This window comes from Tauraco erythrolophus, chromosome 17 (assembly GCF_009769465.1).
Source record: "Tauraco erythrolophus isolate bTauEry1 chromosome 17, bTauEry1.pri, whole genome shotgun sequence".
NCBI lineage: Eukaryota > Metazoa > Chordata > Aves > Musophagiformes > Musophagidae > Tauraco > Tauraco erythrolophus.
In genome coordinates, this window is record NC_141481.1 from 14,416,578 (window position 1) to 14,434,060 (window position 17,483).

The following is a 17,483-nucleotide window of genomic DNA, read 5'->3' on the forward strand; positions in this document are numbered from 1 at the left end:
CACCCACTGCTTGCCGTGGTTCGTGCGACTCTGCTTGTCAGCAGTGGCTCCCGTGAGCTGCACGGGGAATCTCTGTCTCTTCCTCCCAGCCCAGCCTTTTGCCCAGGTTATTGGTACTGACAGTACGACAAAATTCATCCCTGCAAATGGCTTGTTTAAAGGAGAAAAAAAAAAAAAATCATTTAAGCTTGAGTGAACAGCAAGTTGAGAGTCAGCTGCGTTGCCCCAACCAGCCAACTATGATGCAGGAGCTCGATCGTTCCCTTTGCAGCCTCCTGCCCCGCTGGCAGCTTCCCCTGGTGCTCGAAGGGATCTGCCTGGCCCTGCCCGCAGCACATCACCGGCTGGCGTCTGCGGTGGAGCCACCGCCTGCGGCTCTTGGTGCTGGCGGAGGAGGCACCTACCCGCCTCTAGATAAGGGCACTTCACTGTGGTCATCATCATATCGGCCCTGAGTGTAGCTCTGGTCTCTGTGTTGTAGCCACACCTCTGTCATTTTGTTGGAGATGACTTAAAAGTACTTGAAATACTTTTCAATACAATTTCAATACTTGAAATTGAAAAAAACTTGAAATAGTTTCCTCTTTCCTGCTGGATGTAGCTTCTATGTCTGTAAATGTAGTAACAGCAAGAGATTAGATGTCATGGATAGCAAAGCTCTCCAGTGTCCATGGCGAGGAGCCTGCGGTGCTGTTCCTCGCGTCGTCGCTAATGGCTTGTGGAGCATCCGAAAAATTGGATCTCCCCCATCTCCTCCCGCTGTGTTCGGACTGCAGGGCAGGTGGTCGTGCTGTCCATCCCGTGTGCCGTGCTTTCGGAGAGGGTGGGTGGCGTGGGACCTGCAGTGAGGACGATGGCCAGGCTGGCTGTGGCCCTGCGTGGGGCTTTGAAAGGGAAGGGGGCTGACCCGGCCGCCCCGGGGGGTGCGGGTGGGCGGGGGTCCTGCCGAAGGAGCTCTAGCAGGGGACACTGGAGGAGTTGTGCCTGGTCATACTCGCTGTTCTTGAAGCAAGATGCCGTTAATCCTCCTTGCTTCTCCCCGTGTCTGTGGTCGTGGAGCATTTGCACAAGGAGGATGCTGAGTCCCGTTGCCATGGCAAACCGAGGGAGCTGGAGCGCGTGGTCCTTGCCTGCCTTTGAGATGCCTGTCACAAATTGTTCCCGACAGGTACAAGAAAATCCTCGTGTCTGACCCATGCTGAGTCCTGGGTGTTGATCCTCGCTCTCTCCGAGCTCCATCCATGGTTTACTGTGCCTGTCTTCCAGCCAGGTGACCCGTGCCTGAGCATTGTCTACGTGCTCTTAAGGGATGGATAAAAGAAGTCCCCTTCTAGAAAACGAAATTTAGTTCCCTATAGGGATTATCCAACTCAAGGAACTGAACCAAAAGCAGTTGTTAGCTCAGCACATCTGGCATTTCAAGCTGCTCTGCAGAGTTACCAGTTCCTCATTTCGTGCTTACAAGATTTTTCAGGTCTCTGTGCTGCTGAGGCACAGGGAAATGCAGTTATTGAGGACAGAAACGCTCCATTGTGGTCGGAGCAAGTATCCTGTATCCTTACAGGACGGATGTGGGGAGCACAGTGTCGGGCAACGGCAGGGAAGACGTGCACACGTGTGTGCTGCACGGAGGTAGGAGCAGCTGCCCCTTCTTTGACAGCTCAGTGGTTTTAATGTTAAATACCAGAATTAAGGTCTAAATGTGGCTTCATCCTACCAGTTATTTTCCCTTCTCAGAAGCTGGTCTACTCTGCATCTGCAGGACTGACCCAAACTGTCCCCGTTTTCCAACAGACAACGGAAAGTCTGTGTGAAGAACCCTTGGAAATTTCCATGGACACTCAAGCGTTACGGTAGCAATCTGAAGCAAAACTCTTGTGCAATACAGGATCTATAAATGGGCAGAGGTCAGCTAACCTGTGTTACTGCTACGAGCTGCAAATAATTCTGCAAGTTCTCATTCACCAACAGTTGTGTAATCATTGAGACTATCAGTCTCCAAGATAAATACTGTAAAGATAAGGCAGTGTCAAATGAGTTGCCTTTGCCTTCTTTATGGCTTTTTCGAAGAGCTGACCGTGGATGCTGGCTGTGCTGGGATCTTGTCTTGCAGCAACACCATCGTGCAGCACCCAAATACTTTGTTGTAACTTTTTTACAGACGTCCAGTTGGAAGCCTGTTCTATAAAATGTACCTGCCCTGATTCAACAGAGCCTCCACGTATGCTCGAGCCCTGCGCTGAGGCATGGTTAAACAACACTTGAACATGTTCTTAAGCATCTGCCTAAGTGCTTGGTTGAGTTTAGGTGGTTGAGTTTGGGTGCTATGGTTTGTACAGAAAAGCAAAGGGAAGGCTGCAGATCTGCGTGATGAAGAAGGGAGAAATGGAGTGAAGCATTGGAGGGGGGAGCTGGATAAATTAGAGGTGTTCTGATTTTTCTCTCCAGGAAGATGGACATGGGAAATGTTCTCTACAGTTCCTAAAAAGCATCTTTTGAAGCTGCTGCTTGTTTTGTACCACCGTTTCCTCTACTAATTGACACAGTTGCTGTTGTCACTTATTTAACAAATCGGTGCAAGCACAAACAAGGACAAAAATAAGTGTCTGCTAATATGAGCAGATTTATCTGTTCTCATCCCCACGCCTTTTCCCACCAGCGTAGCTTCTCTGAAGCTTGTTGAGCAAACCTGAGTGCCAAGTATTTAATCTGATCCGTGAGCAGCAAAGGGTGCTAAGAGCAGGGCGGCTTTCTTTGCACGTTAGTGGCATCTCTAAACAAAAGACAGGTGCTGGAGCAGCCTCTTCTCAGAATGACAGAGGAGGAATTTTGGATTGGGATGTAGCTTAAATTGGTCTGTAGCAATCACTTATTATGTGTTATGGAAAACATTACACTCGAGTTGTAAGTGCAGGAAAGTCACAGGTCAGAGTAAACATAAGAGAAATCCAACACCAGCTCTGCCAATTTGTGGTGATAAATACAGATCATGTGTGTTGCTGCTGTAATCCTTGACTGCATGGGAGAGTCCAGCAGCCCCAAGACAATGCTGTTCCCTTCAAGCCTCAGTGAACCCCTCAGCCCAGAGTTCTGTGCTTTGCCCGTGCTCGTCTTGCTGGCAGCGTGACTTCTGACCATGCTGAACAGCCCTGCGTCCCTTGGTCTTGCACGCTCTCCTGGCACTTGTCAGGGTAGCACAGCTGGAAACTTTAGATAATTCCTATGTGGCCAGTTTGTGCTTTGCCTTCCTGCCCTGCCGGGTCCCTTCTGCCCCTTTGCTGTGGGTGCTGTGATGGTTCGGTGATGGGCCAAGTGATTGCTCAGCCTCATTTGTCCATCAGGAGGTTCAGGTGGGATTTATGTGCTCCAGAGCCTTCAGGAGCCACAGCTGGCAGGTGCTGAAAAAAATCATCGTTATTTTATTGGTTTGGTTTTGTCCCTGTTTTTAAAGTTAACTTGAGTTACATGTGGGGAGCGTTATTTTCCCTTGTAGCCATCCTTAAGGCAAGAAGCTACCTCTGAACTGTTTGGTTGGTGGCATATCAGCCGTGGCCCTGCAGGTTCTTTCTTCCTTTCCTTGATCTTCCAAAACAAATCAGTCAGTGTTTAGCACAGTGCCGAAATGTCCCCACACAGTTTCCTCCAGCGGTTTTCCCACTGGTCCTGCATGGCAGACATGGGATGCCCGGGCAGTGCTGGCCGGGACTTGGTGCAGAACGACTTGGCTGGAGCTCCCACGAAGGGGGAAACACGTTCCCTCAAGATCACGCTTCTGTTTTGTAGTTTCAGTCCTGTGCTTAGTAATAAGTAATTCTTTTGTTGCCTGAACGCGGAGCGTTTCCTCTAGAAGGCTCAGGCAAACATCCCTGCTCCCCGAACAACAATGGTAAATGTTTAAAAGCCAAGGACGCGGAGTTAATCTTCACTTTTGGGTTGTGACCTTCCAGTGTTCTGAAGCCATCTCCGCTGGGAGATGTCTCCAGCAGCCTGTATGGCCGCGGTCCGGGCGCGATGGCATTGCCATCGGCAGCGTTCCTGTGCCATGTACGTGGCAGCAGCGTCTGGAAGGGGCCAGTTTGCTGCCTCTGCCCTGGCCGAGGAGTGGCAGAGCCCTGGGCAGGCTCCAGCGCTTGCCCGGTGCAGGTCCGTGCAGGGGGTTCCAAGAGAAGCCCAAAGACCAGCCAACCCCACCACTCACTCGCCATATTCCAGTGATTTCTGTAACCTGCTGCCAACACCTTTTGTCTGTAGGAAACACGCTCTTGGGAGGAGAAACAAGTTGGCAGAGACTTGTTTAGAGGTGCCTGAACTGGGATTCCTTCGTCGCTCTGGCCTGCCCCTTGTCTGGTGCGTGGCCAGCAACAGCCCTCCCTGGGACAGGCAAGTGGAAATTTCCTCCCTATCCCCAGTGTCTTGTGAAAACATCATAAAACATCCGTGGCATTCTTCACCCTTGCTTACGAGAGGCAAAAAAATATCTATAAACCGAATCCTGGATTGCCCACCACAAACACGAGGCGCCGCAGGCGATTGCTCAAGGAGCTGCAATGCCGCGGCGGGTGGGCTGCATCCCCGCTGCGACCTGCGCCGCGGAGACCCGGGTGTTTGCATGGCCGGGGCAATTCCTGCTGTGCCCATCGCTGCACGGGCAGTGCCAGCAGCTCCTGCCAGGCCCCAGCCTCCCAGCCGTGCCCCCTCGCTGCCGGCCGCAGCTTGAATCTGGATTTCTGGGCTGTGATCCCGCGTGGCGCGCGGTGGGGAGTTGGGGAGGTTTTATTTTGAGTGTTGGGTCAATGTCAACTTTCAGAGCTGCTGGTGGCTCCCCAGGCACCCTCGCCAGTGATCTTTCATGCGAGAGCTGTGCCAGGGGGCTACGGACCATCGGAGGTGGCTGATCTTCCTCTGAGGGCTCTGTGCAGGACATGGGCTGAGGTTTGGAGGAATCTTTGGCTGTGGTTCAGGCAGGCTCCTTTGGTAACTCCAGGTACATCAGTCACTTTTCCTGCTCTCTGGGGTCTGGAGGAGGAGGTACAGCGCTACATCTCTGTGCTGGTGCTACCTTCAAGGATTTGAAGCCCCTTAAGTGTTGCTGTAGTAACACAAAGTAAATCCCATGTTTGCCATGCGCAAAGGTACCAACGTCTGGCAGTTTTAGAAGGAGATGTCTGCCCTCTGCACCTAACCCTGGACACTGCTCTGAGCCCTGGGCTGGCTCTGAGGGGCTTCCCTGCCTCCCCCATGTCAGTGCAGTGTCTCTGGATGCCCTTTGCCAGGACACAGCCTTCCCTCTTACTCCTTGCACATCCCCTTCCACACGCGTGTCGGGGCTCTCCATTGCGCCGTGCCGGGAAGGGCTCCGGTCTCATGTGTTACGTCTGGGCTTGGATTTAATTTTCTTACAGAGAGCTAAGCCTTGGCCAGGAGTGATTTTTCACAAGGAGTGGTTTTTCCCTCTCCAGAGCTACATGAGCCATTTCCCAGGGTGCTGCTGGATCCGTGCGTGCCCCCGTGCACACGATGTTACGACCCTTCTGGCACGTGGTACCTCTTGGCAGCACGAGCAGGTAAGAGCTGCCCAGTGAGGCAGACCAGCCGAACTTTGCACAGGTGCCAGCGCTCCGGGTGTCCATAGGAAAGGAATCACGTCCTGAGTCTTGGCAGAAAACCCTAAAACAACGACAACAAAAAAAAAAAACCCACAGGAGGGGGGAAAAAACCCAAAGCCTTGAACCAAGGAATGGCAGTGATAAAGAGCTTTTATATTCCTGGGGGCTGGCCCATCAGCTTTTATTGCCCTTCTTTTTTTTTTTTTTAGCAATGCAAATCCAATCCATTTTTAGAGCCTCCCATTCACTACCTCTTCATATAGGCCAAGGGCAGCCTGCCAGCCTTTCAGTGGGACAAGCGGGGTGCTCCTCGAGGGTCCTCATCCCAAGCCCGTGGCACTGCAGCATATTCCGGATCGTGCCCACGGGACCAGCTGCTACCAGGGCTCTGCCGGCTTTGCTTTGCCCCCCTCATGGCTGCTGCCACACTTGCTCACCCCCCTGCAAAGGAGGAGCGGGTGATGGTGGAGATGGACGTGGAGCCCAAGCCCCTGCAGCCACGCTGGCACGAGCGCTACGTCCAGCCCTGCGTGGCCGAGCTGCTGGGCAGCGCGCTCTTCGTCTTCCTCGGCTGCCTCTCCGTGGTGGAGGACACAGAGGGCACGGGGAGGCTGCAGCCCGCCCTGGTGCACGGGCTGGCCATGGTGCTCGCCAGTGCCACCCTGGGACACATCAGGTAAAGGGGGGGGTTGGCATCTGGGGCTGCGGGTGCTCTGCACCCCCTCACCGGGGGTGGCACGGTCCCTGCCCGGCGCTGGCACGGTGTCCGTGCCCAGGCAGGAGATGCTCGTGCCTCCCCACACGCTGCCTTCAGCATCTTTCCCGTTGCTGTAAATTCCGGCGGCGGCGGCAGCGCCGTGCTGCCACCCAGCCTCCCGGCTAACGCGCGGCGGCCGTCCGTAACGCCTTGGGTTTGGGGGAGTTTGCTTGGCTTTTGGTTGCAACGTTTTATTTTTAGCCTCTTTTAATAAAAACGCTGCAAGCCGAAACAGAAACGTTCCTTTGGAGAGCTGAGATGTTTCCTTTTAAAAGGAAATGAAACGTTTTGTCCCGAGGATGCTACTCCCGTGTCTGTTTTCAGGTGAAAAATTCGGATTCCATTTACAAATGGTTTCAGTTCCTCAAAAGCGGCATTTAGACAAACCGACTCCTTGAAAAAGGTGCAGTTTGACGTGGAGATACAGATTTATCCCGAAGGGAGAAGCTGAAACGGTCCCTGTGGAGTTTCGTTCCCTTTGCTCCGGTCGGATCTGTGCAGCCCAGGGACGGGGTGGCTCCGGGCCGTCCCGCTCCATGAGCGGAGCTGGGACACAAACATCCCCTGGCCAGGCTGGTGGCTGATCCCTGGAGCAAACTGGCTGATAATTTTTCAACACCTGAGGAGGAGGAACACCACGGGGTGAGGCTTGTGCAAGCGGGACTTGGTGACCCAAGGTGCATGTGCCAGCAGAGCCGAGCTGGGCGCCAGCTGCACCCCGAGCCTTTGGCACAGCAAAGGCATGGGTGAGGGGAGCAGCACTTGGGGGCTGCAGAGGCGTCTCGGGAGTCCTGGGGGTCCGGCTCAGGGTCCTGGGCAGGGAAATGTTTTGGCCTAAAGTCAAGTTTGAGAGATTTGTGTCCAGAGAAGCTGGAGAGGAGCCCGGCTTGGGATGAGCGCCCGGTCTGTGCCACGGGCTGCCGGGTGCTCCGGCTGGGGTTCGTTTGCAGACAGGTCCTCCTTTATCTCCCAGGCTCCCACCCTTCCCGGGGGCGTTTGCAGCCAGAGCCCTGTCCAGCCCAGATGTTTCTAGCCTGAACACCGCAACTTCTCGCTCTCATATGATGGGTCTTTAATTACAGCTGAAGAATAAGATGTAATTATAGTTCCTAGACACTCTGACTCATCGGCTTCACCAGCAATTATTCTTAGGGCTGATTGATTATGAAACTTGTTCATTAACGCGTGTCTCGTGGTAATCTGTTTTAATTAGAAGGTATCTGAGTTTGTCTTGCACGTGGTCTTCAAGATGAATGATTTAGGTCTTGCAACCAGGCGAGCACCGGCTCTTCCCGGGGCCGTGGTGGGCAGCGCGCAGGAATGCGGCGAGACCCGCCTGCCTCTGTGTTTGCATGGAGCAGAGGGAGATAAACCCTGCAAATCCCAGCGGAGTGGGAAATCCCAGGCTGGGCACCAGCTCCATCAGGGCCTCCCCTCTGTCCCTGGCAGCAGGGATGGCTGCCACGGGGATGGGAAGGGGAATGACTGTCTTCCTGGAATCTTTGCCGCTGGAGGAGCGGCGCCGGTGGCGCCTGCGCCGCTGCCACAGGCAAAGCGCTCACTGGGGAGGGCAGCGGCATGACCCCCCGTACCAGGGCCTTGGGCAGCACTCTGGTGCACTGCAGCACCCACCCTGCAGTGCCAGGGGACACCCCTTCTGGGTGGCAGCTCCGGGAGGCTCCGGACCCCTGGCCCCAAACCCCGTCCCTCAAACTGTGTGGTGGTGGCTCCTGCCCCTGCCAATGGGGTAGGAGGGGTCGGGCACCCGGCGTGAAGGTGCTGCTGCTTCCAAGCAGTAAGTGCAGAGAAGGGAAACGGCTGGATTCTGCTCTCCTGCAGCATCTTCTCACAGGAAGGAACAAAAAAACATTTGTGGGTCCAACCACGGCGAGTGCAGCGTGTGAGCCCGCCCTGGGGGCGAACCCCTCGCTGATGCTCCTCTCTCCTTCGCAGCGGAAGCCACCTCAACCCCGCCGTGTCCTTGAGCTTGTGGCTGGTCGGTGGGCTGAAGGTCACGATGCTCATCCCGTACTGGGTCTCCCAGCTCTGCGGAGGGGTGATAGGAGCTGGCCTGACAAAGGTACGGACCCCCGGGGAGTCTCTTTAACCAGGGGCTCCCCCTGCTCTGCCAGGGCTGGCCTGGCCAGCCCCAACCTGCCACCTGGCCCCGGAGCTCCAGCAGCAGCAGTGTGTGCCATGGGGAGGGCGAGGGGGACTCCGTGCATCTCTTCTGCATGTAATTAAGAACGCTGATTTCTCAGCTCAGGGTGCAGTTCGCTGCGTGGGTGCGGGGCTCGTCTGGCACCGGGGGCTGGGGCACCTGGTTCCTCCTCCCAGGTCTTCCACGGTCTGACTGCAGGACTCGGACCGCTCACCCCTGGCCCCAGGCTGAGTCTGGCAGTGCCACACAGATGTGCAAGTGCCACCTCTGCATGGCGGTCTGGGGCCCAGCTAATTAATTCCTGACAGCAGCTGTCCTCGGAGGTTTGCTATGGCACGCTAAGGAGGCACAGAATGATGCCCAGGGGTGCCCGGTCCGTCTGCAGCTCCAGCCGTTTTCACGCCCCACGTTTGCCTGCGGTTCTACTCACAGCACTGCACTGAAAGGTTAATTCTCATTTGGTGCTGCCCATTCCCCGCAGCTGGCACCCCGCCGCACGGTGCCGTTTGGCTGCTGCAAACCCCTGGGCAGCTGGATGAGCCTCATCCCGCGGGAGCGCCCTGCCTGGCTCATTATCTAAGAGCCTTCGCTAATGAGTTTATATTTGCCAGGCGCTTAGGGCTGGCTTTCAGGAGGAAAGTGATGAGATTAGCTCCTCTTTAACCTGAGCTACGCCCGCCCACGCTGTCCTGCCAGCGAGCACATATGCCCGTTAAAGCCCGCAGTATGGAGTGTGGATGGCACAAACCGGGCTCCCCCCGCGCAGGCCGTGGCGGCGGCAGAGCGGTACGTGAACGCCAGCGGAGGAGCCTTCAGCGGCATCGTGGCCGACAAGCAGGTCCCCTCCATCCTCGTGGGCGAGATCATCCTGACCGCCGTCCTCATCCTCGTGGTCTACGTCAGTGCTGTCAACGAGAAGACCAAGACCCCGCTGGCACCTTTCTGCATCGGCTTCACGGTCATGGCCAACATCCTGGCAGGGTGAGCTCGCGAGTCCTCCCCGTGCGTGTTCCCACCAGCCAGCGGTGCCATCCACTCCAGCAGCCGCTGTCACCAGGGTCGGGATGGGACCGTGGGCTGCAGGGATGGAGCTGGTGCTCGGAGCTTGCTGCAGAGCTCAGGGTCAGCTCTGAGCACCCAGCATCAGCCTGGGGATGGGGTGGGGTGGGATGATGGGACGTGCCCCCTCACAGCCCAGCAGGAGAGGGCAACGGAGGAGAGCCTGGCACGCTGCAGAGGCTGGTGAGTGAGCCCACTGGCCCTTCTGACACTTTTGGGGGGAGCTGCTGGGTGCAGCCCGGCCGGGAGCCGGAGACTCGAGCCCAGCGCGTGGCGCTGTGGCCAGAGCCACCTTTACAAGCGCCTGTTACGGGGGCTGATAAAAGCAAGAGGCCACCAGGGCCGTGTTTGCCGTAGGAAGCCCTGAGCAAACAGGAGAAGGTTCCTCGGGAGCCGTTCCTCGGGAGCCGTTCCTCGCTGCGTGTCCCCGCGGCTGCTGGAAACGCTGCCAAGCTCGGCCTCGGCGCGCGCTCGGGTCTCGTGCCGCTGCCATCCCATAACGAGCGCCACGAAATTATGGATGTTAATGGGTCGCTTCGTTAAGGCAGCACCCCCTCTAGCGGGACTCACGGCGCTTATTGAAACGCTGCGCCGACCTCTGCACATGTTGATCCGCCGCAGTTTTCCTTAATCTGTAAACGCCGCGGTATCTCCTGCCCCGCTCCGCTGCCCACGCGTGGCACGCAGCTTCCCCGCTTTAAGAGCCCGGCTCCCAGTAAGCCCCAAAATAGACTCGGCACTTGTGCTTCCACCCAGTGCTGGGTTTTCTCCCAGTAGCTCGCAGATGCTCACGAGCAAAGGCGGGTGCGTGCGCTGCAGCCGAGCAGCCGCTCCGGTCTGGGCATCCTTACGCTGCAGAGCCAAACCGTCCCAGGGCACCCAGCAGCCGTGCCTGGATGGGCATGGGGTGCTCTGAACCTGCCAAGCACCCAGAGCAGGGCCAGGCCCCCAGCAAGGAGCCCCCGGAGGGACGCGCCGCTGACCCCCCACCCTGACACCCCTTCCCTGCTCTGTGCATCCCGGCTGCGGTGGGACAGGGACCGATCTCGCGCCCCGCAGGGCTGATGCGACCGGTTTGTTTCTCTTTCAGAGGCGGCGTGTCCGGAGCCTGCATGAACCCGGCCAGAGCCTTCGGACCAGCCATGGTCACAAACTACTGGGATTATCACTGGATTTACTGGGTGGGGCCCATGGTCCCTGCCCTGGTCATCGGTGTGCTGGGGAGGTAGGTGGTGCCGCAGCAGTGGGCAGAGCGGAGCCATGCAGGCTGACCCCCCCTCTTCCCACTTGTGCCTCCCCCGGGGCTCTGCCCTGCGTCCTGCCCAGCTGCTTCCCTGCTCCCTGCGTCGGCGCTGCGAGCAGCCACTTCTCCAGCGAAATGTCCAAGAATTGGAGACTCTGTTCCCTTCTCCTTCCCAGGAGGACAGGGCAACAGCGAAGATCCAACCTGTCTCCAAATACGTTTACTCTGTCTTGTGTTCTTGCGGGGCAAACCCAGGCTGGGGCTGGCGCTGGGTTTCTGAAGCACGCTTGCACTGGCAAACACACTGACCATGGCTTTCTCTCTCCTTTACCTCCCCAAAGGCTCCTGATCTGCGGCCAGACCACCTGCCTGGTCTAAAGTGATGCCGGGCACAAGGCTGTGTGTGTGTGCCATTATCGCTGATCTGCTGTGAGCAGCCGGTGCGGCTCAGCACAGCTGGCATGAACCCTGCTGCTCCTGCTCCTCACCATCCCATCTCCCCTGCCACAGCTGCATGACCGGCTCACCAGGAGCATCCTCTGACCCCCACAGTGCCCAGCCTCCCCCGGCACTGGCCAGGCACAGCGTCTGTCCCACCAAGGCTGCACTCAGGAGTGGGCACCACCGCCCCGTGCCCATGTGGTCCTGTGGTTATGGCTGTGGCTGGCAGCCCGGTGCTGGGCTGCTCTCTCTCCAGGAGCAGCTCCAGCTCTCTGGGGCGGGTGGTGAGAGCTGCTGGTTGCCAAACACCCTGTGAGGAGCGTGCCATGATCCTGCTGAGATGGCAAGAAGTCCAGTCAAGCAGCCGGGTCTGGGGACCGCGCAGCATCGCTCACCAGTGCCAACATGAATTGATTCCTGACTTCTTCATGACACTATGAAGCCCGAGGCCCGACACAGCAGCTCCCTCTGCCCTGGTACCCACTTGCGGGAGCTCCCAGCCCCAAATGCAGTGGTGGGCACTGCGAAGCTCTGTGCCCTGCCTCACATTGGCTCTGGCATTTCTCCCATCGCAGCATCGCTGCCCTCTCTCCACCAGCTCCCTCCTCAGCATCCAGCCTGCAGGGAGCCCATGCCCCAGCATGGCAGGATGCTCCTCCAGCTCATGCCATGGGTTGGCTCCTGTCCTTCGTGTAGGTCCAGGATGATGCCAAGCAGCTCTTGCCCGTGACCTGCCCCGTGGGGGCGATGATGGGAGAAGGGGGCTTTGGTGACGGTCTGATTTCTGGGACACCGCTCAGCATCAGGAGGGCTGGGGCGGGGGGAAGCACCAACTGAGAGTTCGAGATGAGTCCATCCATCCCCTGCCAGAGGCTGAGTGCAGGGGGTCGGGGGCTGCCCAGCCCCACGGGGGGCTGCCTTGGCAGAGAGAGCTGCTGCCATGAGCAGGAGGAGTCGGCAGAAGGAGAGAGATGGAGCTGTGTGGGCTGGGGGAGAGGAGCCAGCGCCGCAGCTTTACGTCAGCCGGGTACCCGGCCCCTACGGCAGCTCTGACCGTACTCATCCTGCGGCCCCCCAGCCTCCTCCAGGGGGGAGACTTGTGGGGACCCCCTCCGAGGGCTTGCTGGGTGGTGGTGAACTGGCACACGAGTGTCGCTGTGCCTAATCCCAGCCCTGGCAGGGAACCCCTCAAGTTACTCCTAATTTTCCAAACTTTTCACTTGGGAAACGTCTGTTGCGTGTGTGGCCCTGGGCAGGGGGCTGTGCTGGGAGAGCTGTGCCCCCCAGCAGCAGGGCTGCTCACCCTGCCCGGCCCAGCACCGGGGCACCAGTCTGGAATTGGGGCAGGGAGAGACAGGAGTGGGAGAGGGCTGGGGGAGCAGTAGCCCCCTCCCAGGGCCAGGCCCCCTGTGCGGGGCTCTGGCCGTTCCCCCTCTCCCACTGCCAGTGGGAAACCCCTGGGCAAAGCTGGTGCTTCCTGGGCTGCTCCGTGCAGAGGCAGAAAAGCTGTCGCCGGGTCAGGGAGGATGTTCCCGAGTTCCCGGTGTCCCCGTGGGGCTGGCAGAGCTCTGCACAATGTCACCTCTGTTTTCAGCCTTCTGTTTTCCCAGCCCGGGGCTGACCCACACATACGGGGTGTTCTTCTTTAGAAAGGGATGAGGCTGTAGGGATGCCAAAGTGAGGAAATGCTGGAATTAAGCATCCCTGGCTCAGTGTGTGTTTGCCTGCAACCCTTCCCACGGGCACCTCTCCTGGGGCTGGGCAGGGATGGCAGGAGCCCGCAGTGGGCAGCGCGCCCAGGTGAGCTGGACACAGGGAGCTGCTCATTCAGGAAAGAAAATGATGCAACCCGCGGGAGGAGACAAATAGCATGAAGATGTCACCGGGACGGTTGTCATGGCAACGCCACAAAAAATGCCAAACCAAACAAGGAGCAAAGTCGCTGCTTCCTCCCCAGCGGGACCCTGGGGGGTGCAGGAGCAAGTGCTGGTGGGAGGTGGGTGCCACGGAGGGGGGACCCCCTGTGGGGCCCCCCAGCTGCTCGGGGCCCCTGTGTGGGGCCGCTCCCTCCTGCACCCCGGCCCCAGCGCCCTTCGCCCAGCGGGTGCAGGCGAGGGGCACAGGACCAGGGTCCCACTGGGGCGGCGACACTGCTGACCACAGTCCCCGGGCACAGGCGAGGGGGGCAGGAGATGGGGGACAGCCCACGCGTGGCCACGTGTGCTTCCCTGTTTTGCCGTTGATGTGTTCAACACGTTCATTTTTAATTCGTCAGGGTGACTCTTAATAAAGCATCTGTAATACTGTGTTGTTTTTCCCTGAGTATTATTAAAGAGCTTAATTTATGCTGATTAAATACCAATTAACTTCCAAGCACTTAATGTGCTTTAAGGACATAAAATACATCTCATTCCCATTCAATTAAATTTGCATCAGGCCTGGCCATGGGTCTGCACCATGTTTTCAGCAGCACATGGATCTGCTGCAGAGCCGGGACGTTGCCTGGTGTTCTCCAAGCTCTTTGCATCCTTTGGGATGGAGATGCCGCTCGGGAGCAGGGCAGGCGTGGGGCACTGTACGAAATGAGGTGGTGATTGCCATGGTTTGGGGCTGGCAGGACACCAACGCTTGCACCTGGAGTGAAGAGCCTGGGGGGAAACCCAGGCACTGCCCGGTGCCCCGGCGCCGCCGAAAGCTCTGTGGATGTCGTGCACGTGCTCAGCCGGGTGCTGTCGGCTGTGGCTGGCACCAGCACTTTGGCAGCACAGGAAAAAATCAGGGTGTGCTCTGGGAAGGGCATCAGAAGGATGTTTGTCCGTCCCTGCGCCTGCCCGTGCCCCTCCTGCCCTCACACTGCAGCTCTTTCACGCCGGATGAATGCGCCGGTTAAACATTGACCGGGGGAAGAAAGCGGCGCTGCTGCCCGGGGTTGGGCTCCCGGTGCCCGCAGGGAACAGCCGTGTGCTTGTCCGCGACGGGAGGCTCCCGCCGGGGCCCCGTGTGCCACAGGACAGCGGCTGAGCCGCGCTGCCCGCTCGTGGCCCACATCCAGCAGCAGCGGAGCCCGGACGTCAGCTCGTGGCTACCATTCGAGCTGAGCCCTTGCCCAGCCCGTGCGACCACCCCGGCCACGCGGGAACTCCCACCGTGTTTCACGCCTCGCCCTGCTCCCCGACCCGCCGCCGGTCCCTGGCAGGGGTGACTGCCCATCCCGGCTGGTGGGCGCGTGGGATGCAGCCGCTGGCAGCAGCACCACGCTGCAAATAGCCGACAGGCAGCGTGCAAACGTGCAAATTAGTGAGTCGGTTAATTCCACTGAGTCTCTCTCCTGCCCCGGCTCACGGACGTGCCCAGCTCCGCTGCGCTGCAGCCCCCGGGAACAGGGCGTTCGCAGCCGGACGGGCAGCACCGCGCTGTGATGGGAGCTGGGTGGGAGCGAGGGGTGGCACAGGATGCCCTGGTACGGTGCTTGGCAGACATTGTCCTCGCACAGGGCAGCACAGCTCAGCCCTGAGCTCAGGGACACGGCGCCATGGTGGGTTCCCTGCCCCCCTGCTGTTACGCAGAGCCGGGATGGGATGCAGCCCCATATCCCACCCGGGAATGCCCCATGGCCGTGACTGTGCGCGGCCACCGCCCGGGTGCTCTGGTCCCTGCTGGGGGTGGCAGCTCGGCCCCGCTGCCCGCAAGACTGGGGGTGACCTGTCCTTTCTGCCGCACGCGAGGGGCTGGCACCCCCCGCGCAGGCAAGGGGTGGAGCAGTCAGGAGGGAGCTCTGCTCTCCCGGGCTGCTCTCTGGGATCCCAAACACCGACGCTGCGGGACTGAGTCCCTTTTGGCAGGAGACCCAGCTCCATCGCTGCGCCGATGCCCGGGCGCCCCTGAGCTCCCCTCTAGGGGAGGGACAGGGTGGGGAGAAAGGGGTCAGAGGAGCAACAACTCTGCGTGTTAGTGATGATCGTAACGAGATGGAATCACCGTGCCATCAGCTCAGCATGCGCGGGCAGAATAGTGCCCGGCTGTTCCCCTGCACCCACCACCCTGGCCCCCGCAGCCCGGGAAAGGACGAGCCCCCAGGATTGGGGGTGCCTGGCAGCGTGCTCCCCCAACACCTCCTCTCAAAATAGCAGCAGCCTCGAGCAGAGGCAGCACATCGAGATGCCAAGAGCGCGGCTGCGGCGAAGCGTGACGGATGAATGGTTTTTGGAACATGCCTCATGAGAGAGCTGGGAATTCTCACTTCGCTCTGCTGTAAAGGTTTTCTTTGCCAGTCTACAGCTGGAAAAATCACAGCCTTAAAAATAAAAGGTGATTTCATTCTTTTAGCTCATTTCGTCCATCGGGTGGAACCGCAGCGGCTGCGGAGGGCGGGCGCGGGCAGCAGCGAGTGGGGACGGCTAGGGGCAGTGGGATGCTCTGCCCCACGCCAGCATCTGCCCATCGAAGCTGGACCTGCTCCCACATCATCATCCTGCTCCTCAGCTCCCTGGCACCTCCCAGCTCCTTCCTGCCTGCGGGAGCAAACTGGGGCACTCTGGCCCCAGCCTATGTAAAAAAAACCTTCAAAAGCCGTGAATTGCACTAAAATCTGGGCACAGGCAGGGCAACGACAGTGCTGGCACAGGGCTGGGGGGGCGGCTGACCTGTCGTGAAAAAGTGATGGGATGTGCAGCCCCTGGACTCCTCTGGTGCTCGTGGCTGTTACACGGACCTTGCAGGGGAGGGGGCACCCAGGGGGGCACCTGCAGCAATGGCCCCACAGCTTGGAATTTGGCTGGCACGTCTCTTCCAGCTCACCCTGTACTCATCTCCCAGGTCTGTGCAAGCCCTCAGAGCACCCTGTTTGCCCGTGGCATGGGGAGCTCCCATGGGTGCTCACTGCCAGGTCAGGGTGCCCTGGGGGAGAGGGTGGCGGTGGCTGCGTTGGCACCGGCACGGGGGTGCGGGGGACAATGGAGGTGGGGGATGACGTGCGGAGCCAGCACCACGCGTGAGCTGGCATCTGCATGTAGGAGATGGGGAGCGAGGCGATGGGAAAGGGAGTGGGAGTCGGAATATGTTCTGGGGGGGCTTTCAAAGCTGGGCCAGCACCTGGGTCCAGGCAGCACAGGCACAGCGACGGGCTCATGCCCTTCTGTGCTTGCACAGTGCCATGGGGCTGAGGGATGCGCCCCGAGGCCTGGCAGCATCCCTTCCTGCCGTGCCACGTCGCCCGTCGCCGCGTCGTGTCCGTGGCCCCGCTGTGCCGCCCCGGAGCACTGTGCCAGCCTCCGCTGCTGTATTCACTGTGCAGCCTGGGAACAAGACACACACGCCAGAGCAGCCTCCCTGATGATTTGCATACATGCAAAGAGCACTAACGAGCATCACCACACGCAAAGCTCCAGGGGGCTTCTATAAACGATGGCAGCTGGAGAGCTGACGGTGTTTCATGGGGGGCAGTGGGCACGTCCCCAGCTTGGCTTTGGGGGCCCGACCGAGAGGTGCCAGCCCTGAGCCCTGTAGCACAAGGTGGCGGAAGGGAAATGGGGGGAGATGGGCTTATCCCCCTGCTTCCCACCCCCAGCTCCTGCTTCTACTCCTCATTTTATTGATCTTTAATTTCTTTTCGCTGTCATTGGCAGCCCACTCGGGCTCCCTGGCACAGCAACGTGCCTCCTGGGAGGGAGCCCGGGGGACAGGGTGGCACAGGGGCCCAGGGCCCCCAGAGCCCTCCTTCCCCTGGCTTGGGGGGGGAGCTGAGCCGCTCCTGGCAGCGGGGGCTGCACCTCCGCTCTGCACACCCGCTGACACCCAGCCTGGCTCCCCCAGCACCAAAGTGTTTCTTTACCCAGCATCCCTCGAGCTGGAAGGATTTACATTTTAAAGGCTTTTTAAAATGCATTTGGATAGATGTTTATTTCCAACTTTTTTTTTTTTTCAGCTTTTGCTACTTTGAATGTTTGTGGAGAGGAAATAATAAACAGAAACCACACACGGCGAAGCCTCAGGTAATTAATTTGTGCTCATGCAAACGTGATGAGAGTGGAAGCCCAGGTTCAGATGTGTAACTCCTGACCCTCGCCGTGGGGCCTGGCATGAGCACTGGTGGGGGGGGTGTGAGCACCCTGCGGTCCCGCTCGCCGGGCCACGGGGTCCCTCTGCACCCCACGGCTCAGCCCCGGCACATTCCCATCTGCTCCCCAGAGTCACGGCCACCACCTGCCCTCCACATTT

The 17,483-nt window shown here is 58.9% G+C and overlaps 1 protein-coding gene across 1 annotated transcript; it reads left to right on the top strand.

The window, feature by feature from the left end:
• Positions 1-6,019: 6,019 nt before the first annotated feature.
• On the top strand, positions 6,020-11,204 carry AQP8 (aquaporin 8). The gene is made up of 5 exons (XM_086622502.1): positions 6,020-6,282; positions 8,317-8,443; positions 9,291-9,505; positions 10,674-10,808; positions 11,168-11,204. Exons 1-5 carry the CDS (start codon positions 6,020-6,022, stop codon positions 11,202-11,204), a joined length of 777 nt encoding a protein of 258 aa, XP_086478628.1.
• Positions 11,205-17,483: the final 6,279 nt, after the last annotated feature.

What these genes read in the sequence shown, in the direction of transcription:
- AQP8 (XM_086622502.1), top strand. Translation starts at nt 6,020, where the DNA reads ATGGCTGCTGCCACACTTGCTCACCCCCCTGCAAAGGAGGAGCGGGTG. An exon ending in ATGGCCAACATCCTGGCAGG is followed by an intron (nt 9,506 to 10,673) that starts GTGAGCTCGCGA and finishes TTTCTCTTTCAG; the next exon opens with AGGCGGCGTGTCCGGAGCCT. An exon ending in GTCATCGGTGTGCTGGGGAG is followed by an intron (nt 10,809 to 11,167) that starts GTAGGTGGTGCC and finishes ACCTCCCCAAAG; the next exon opens with GCTCCTGATCTGCGGCCAGA.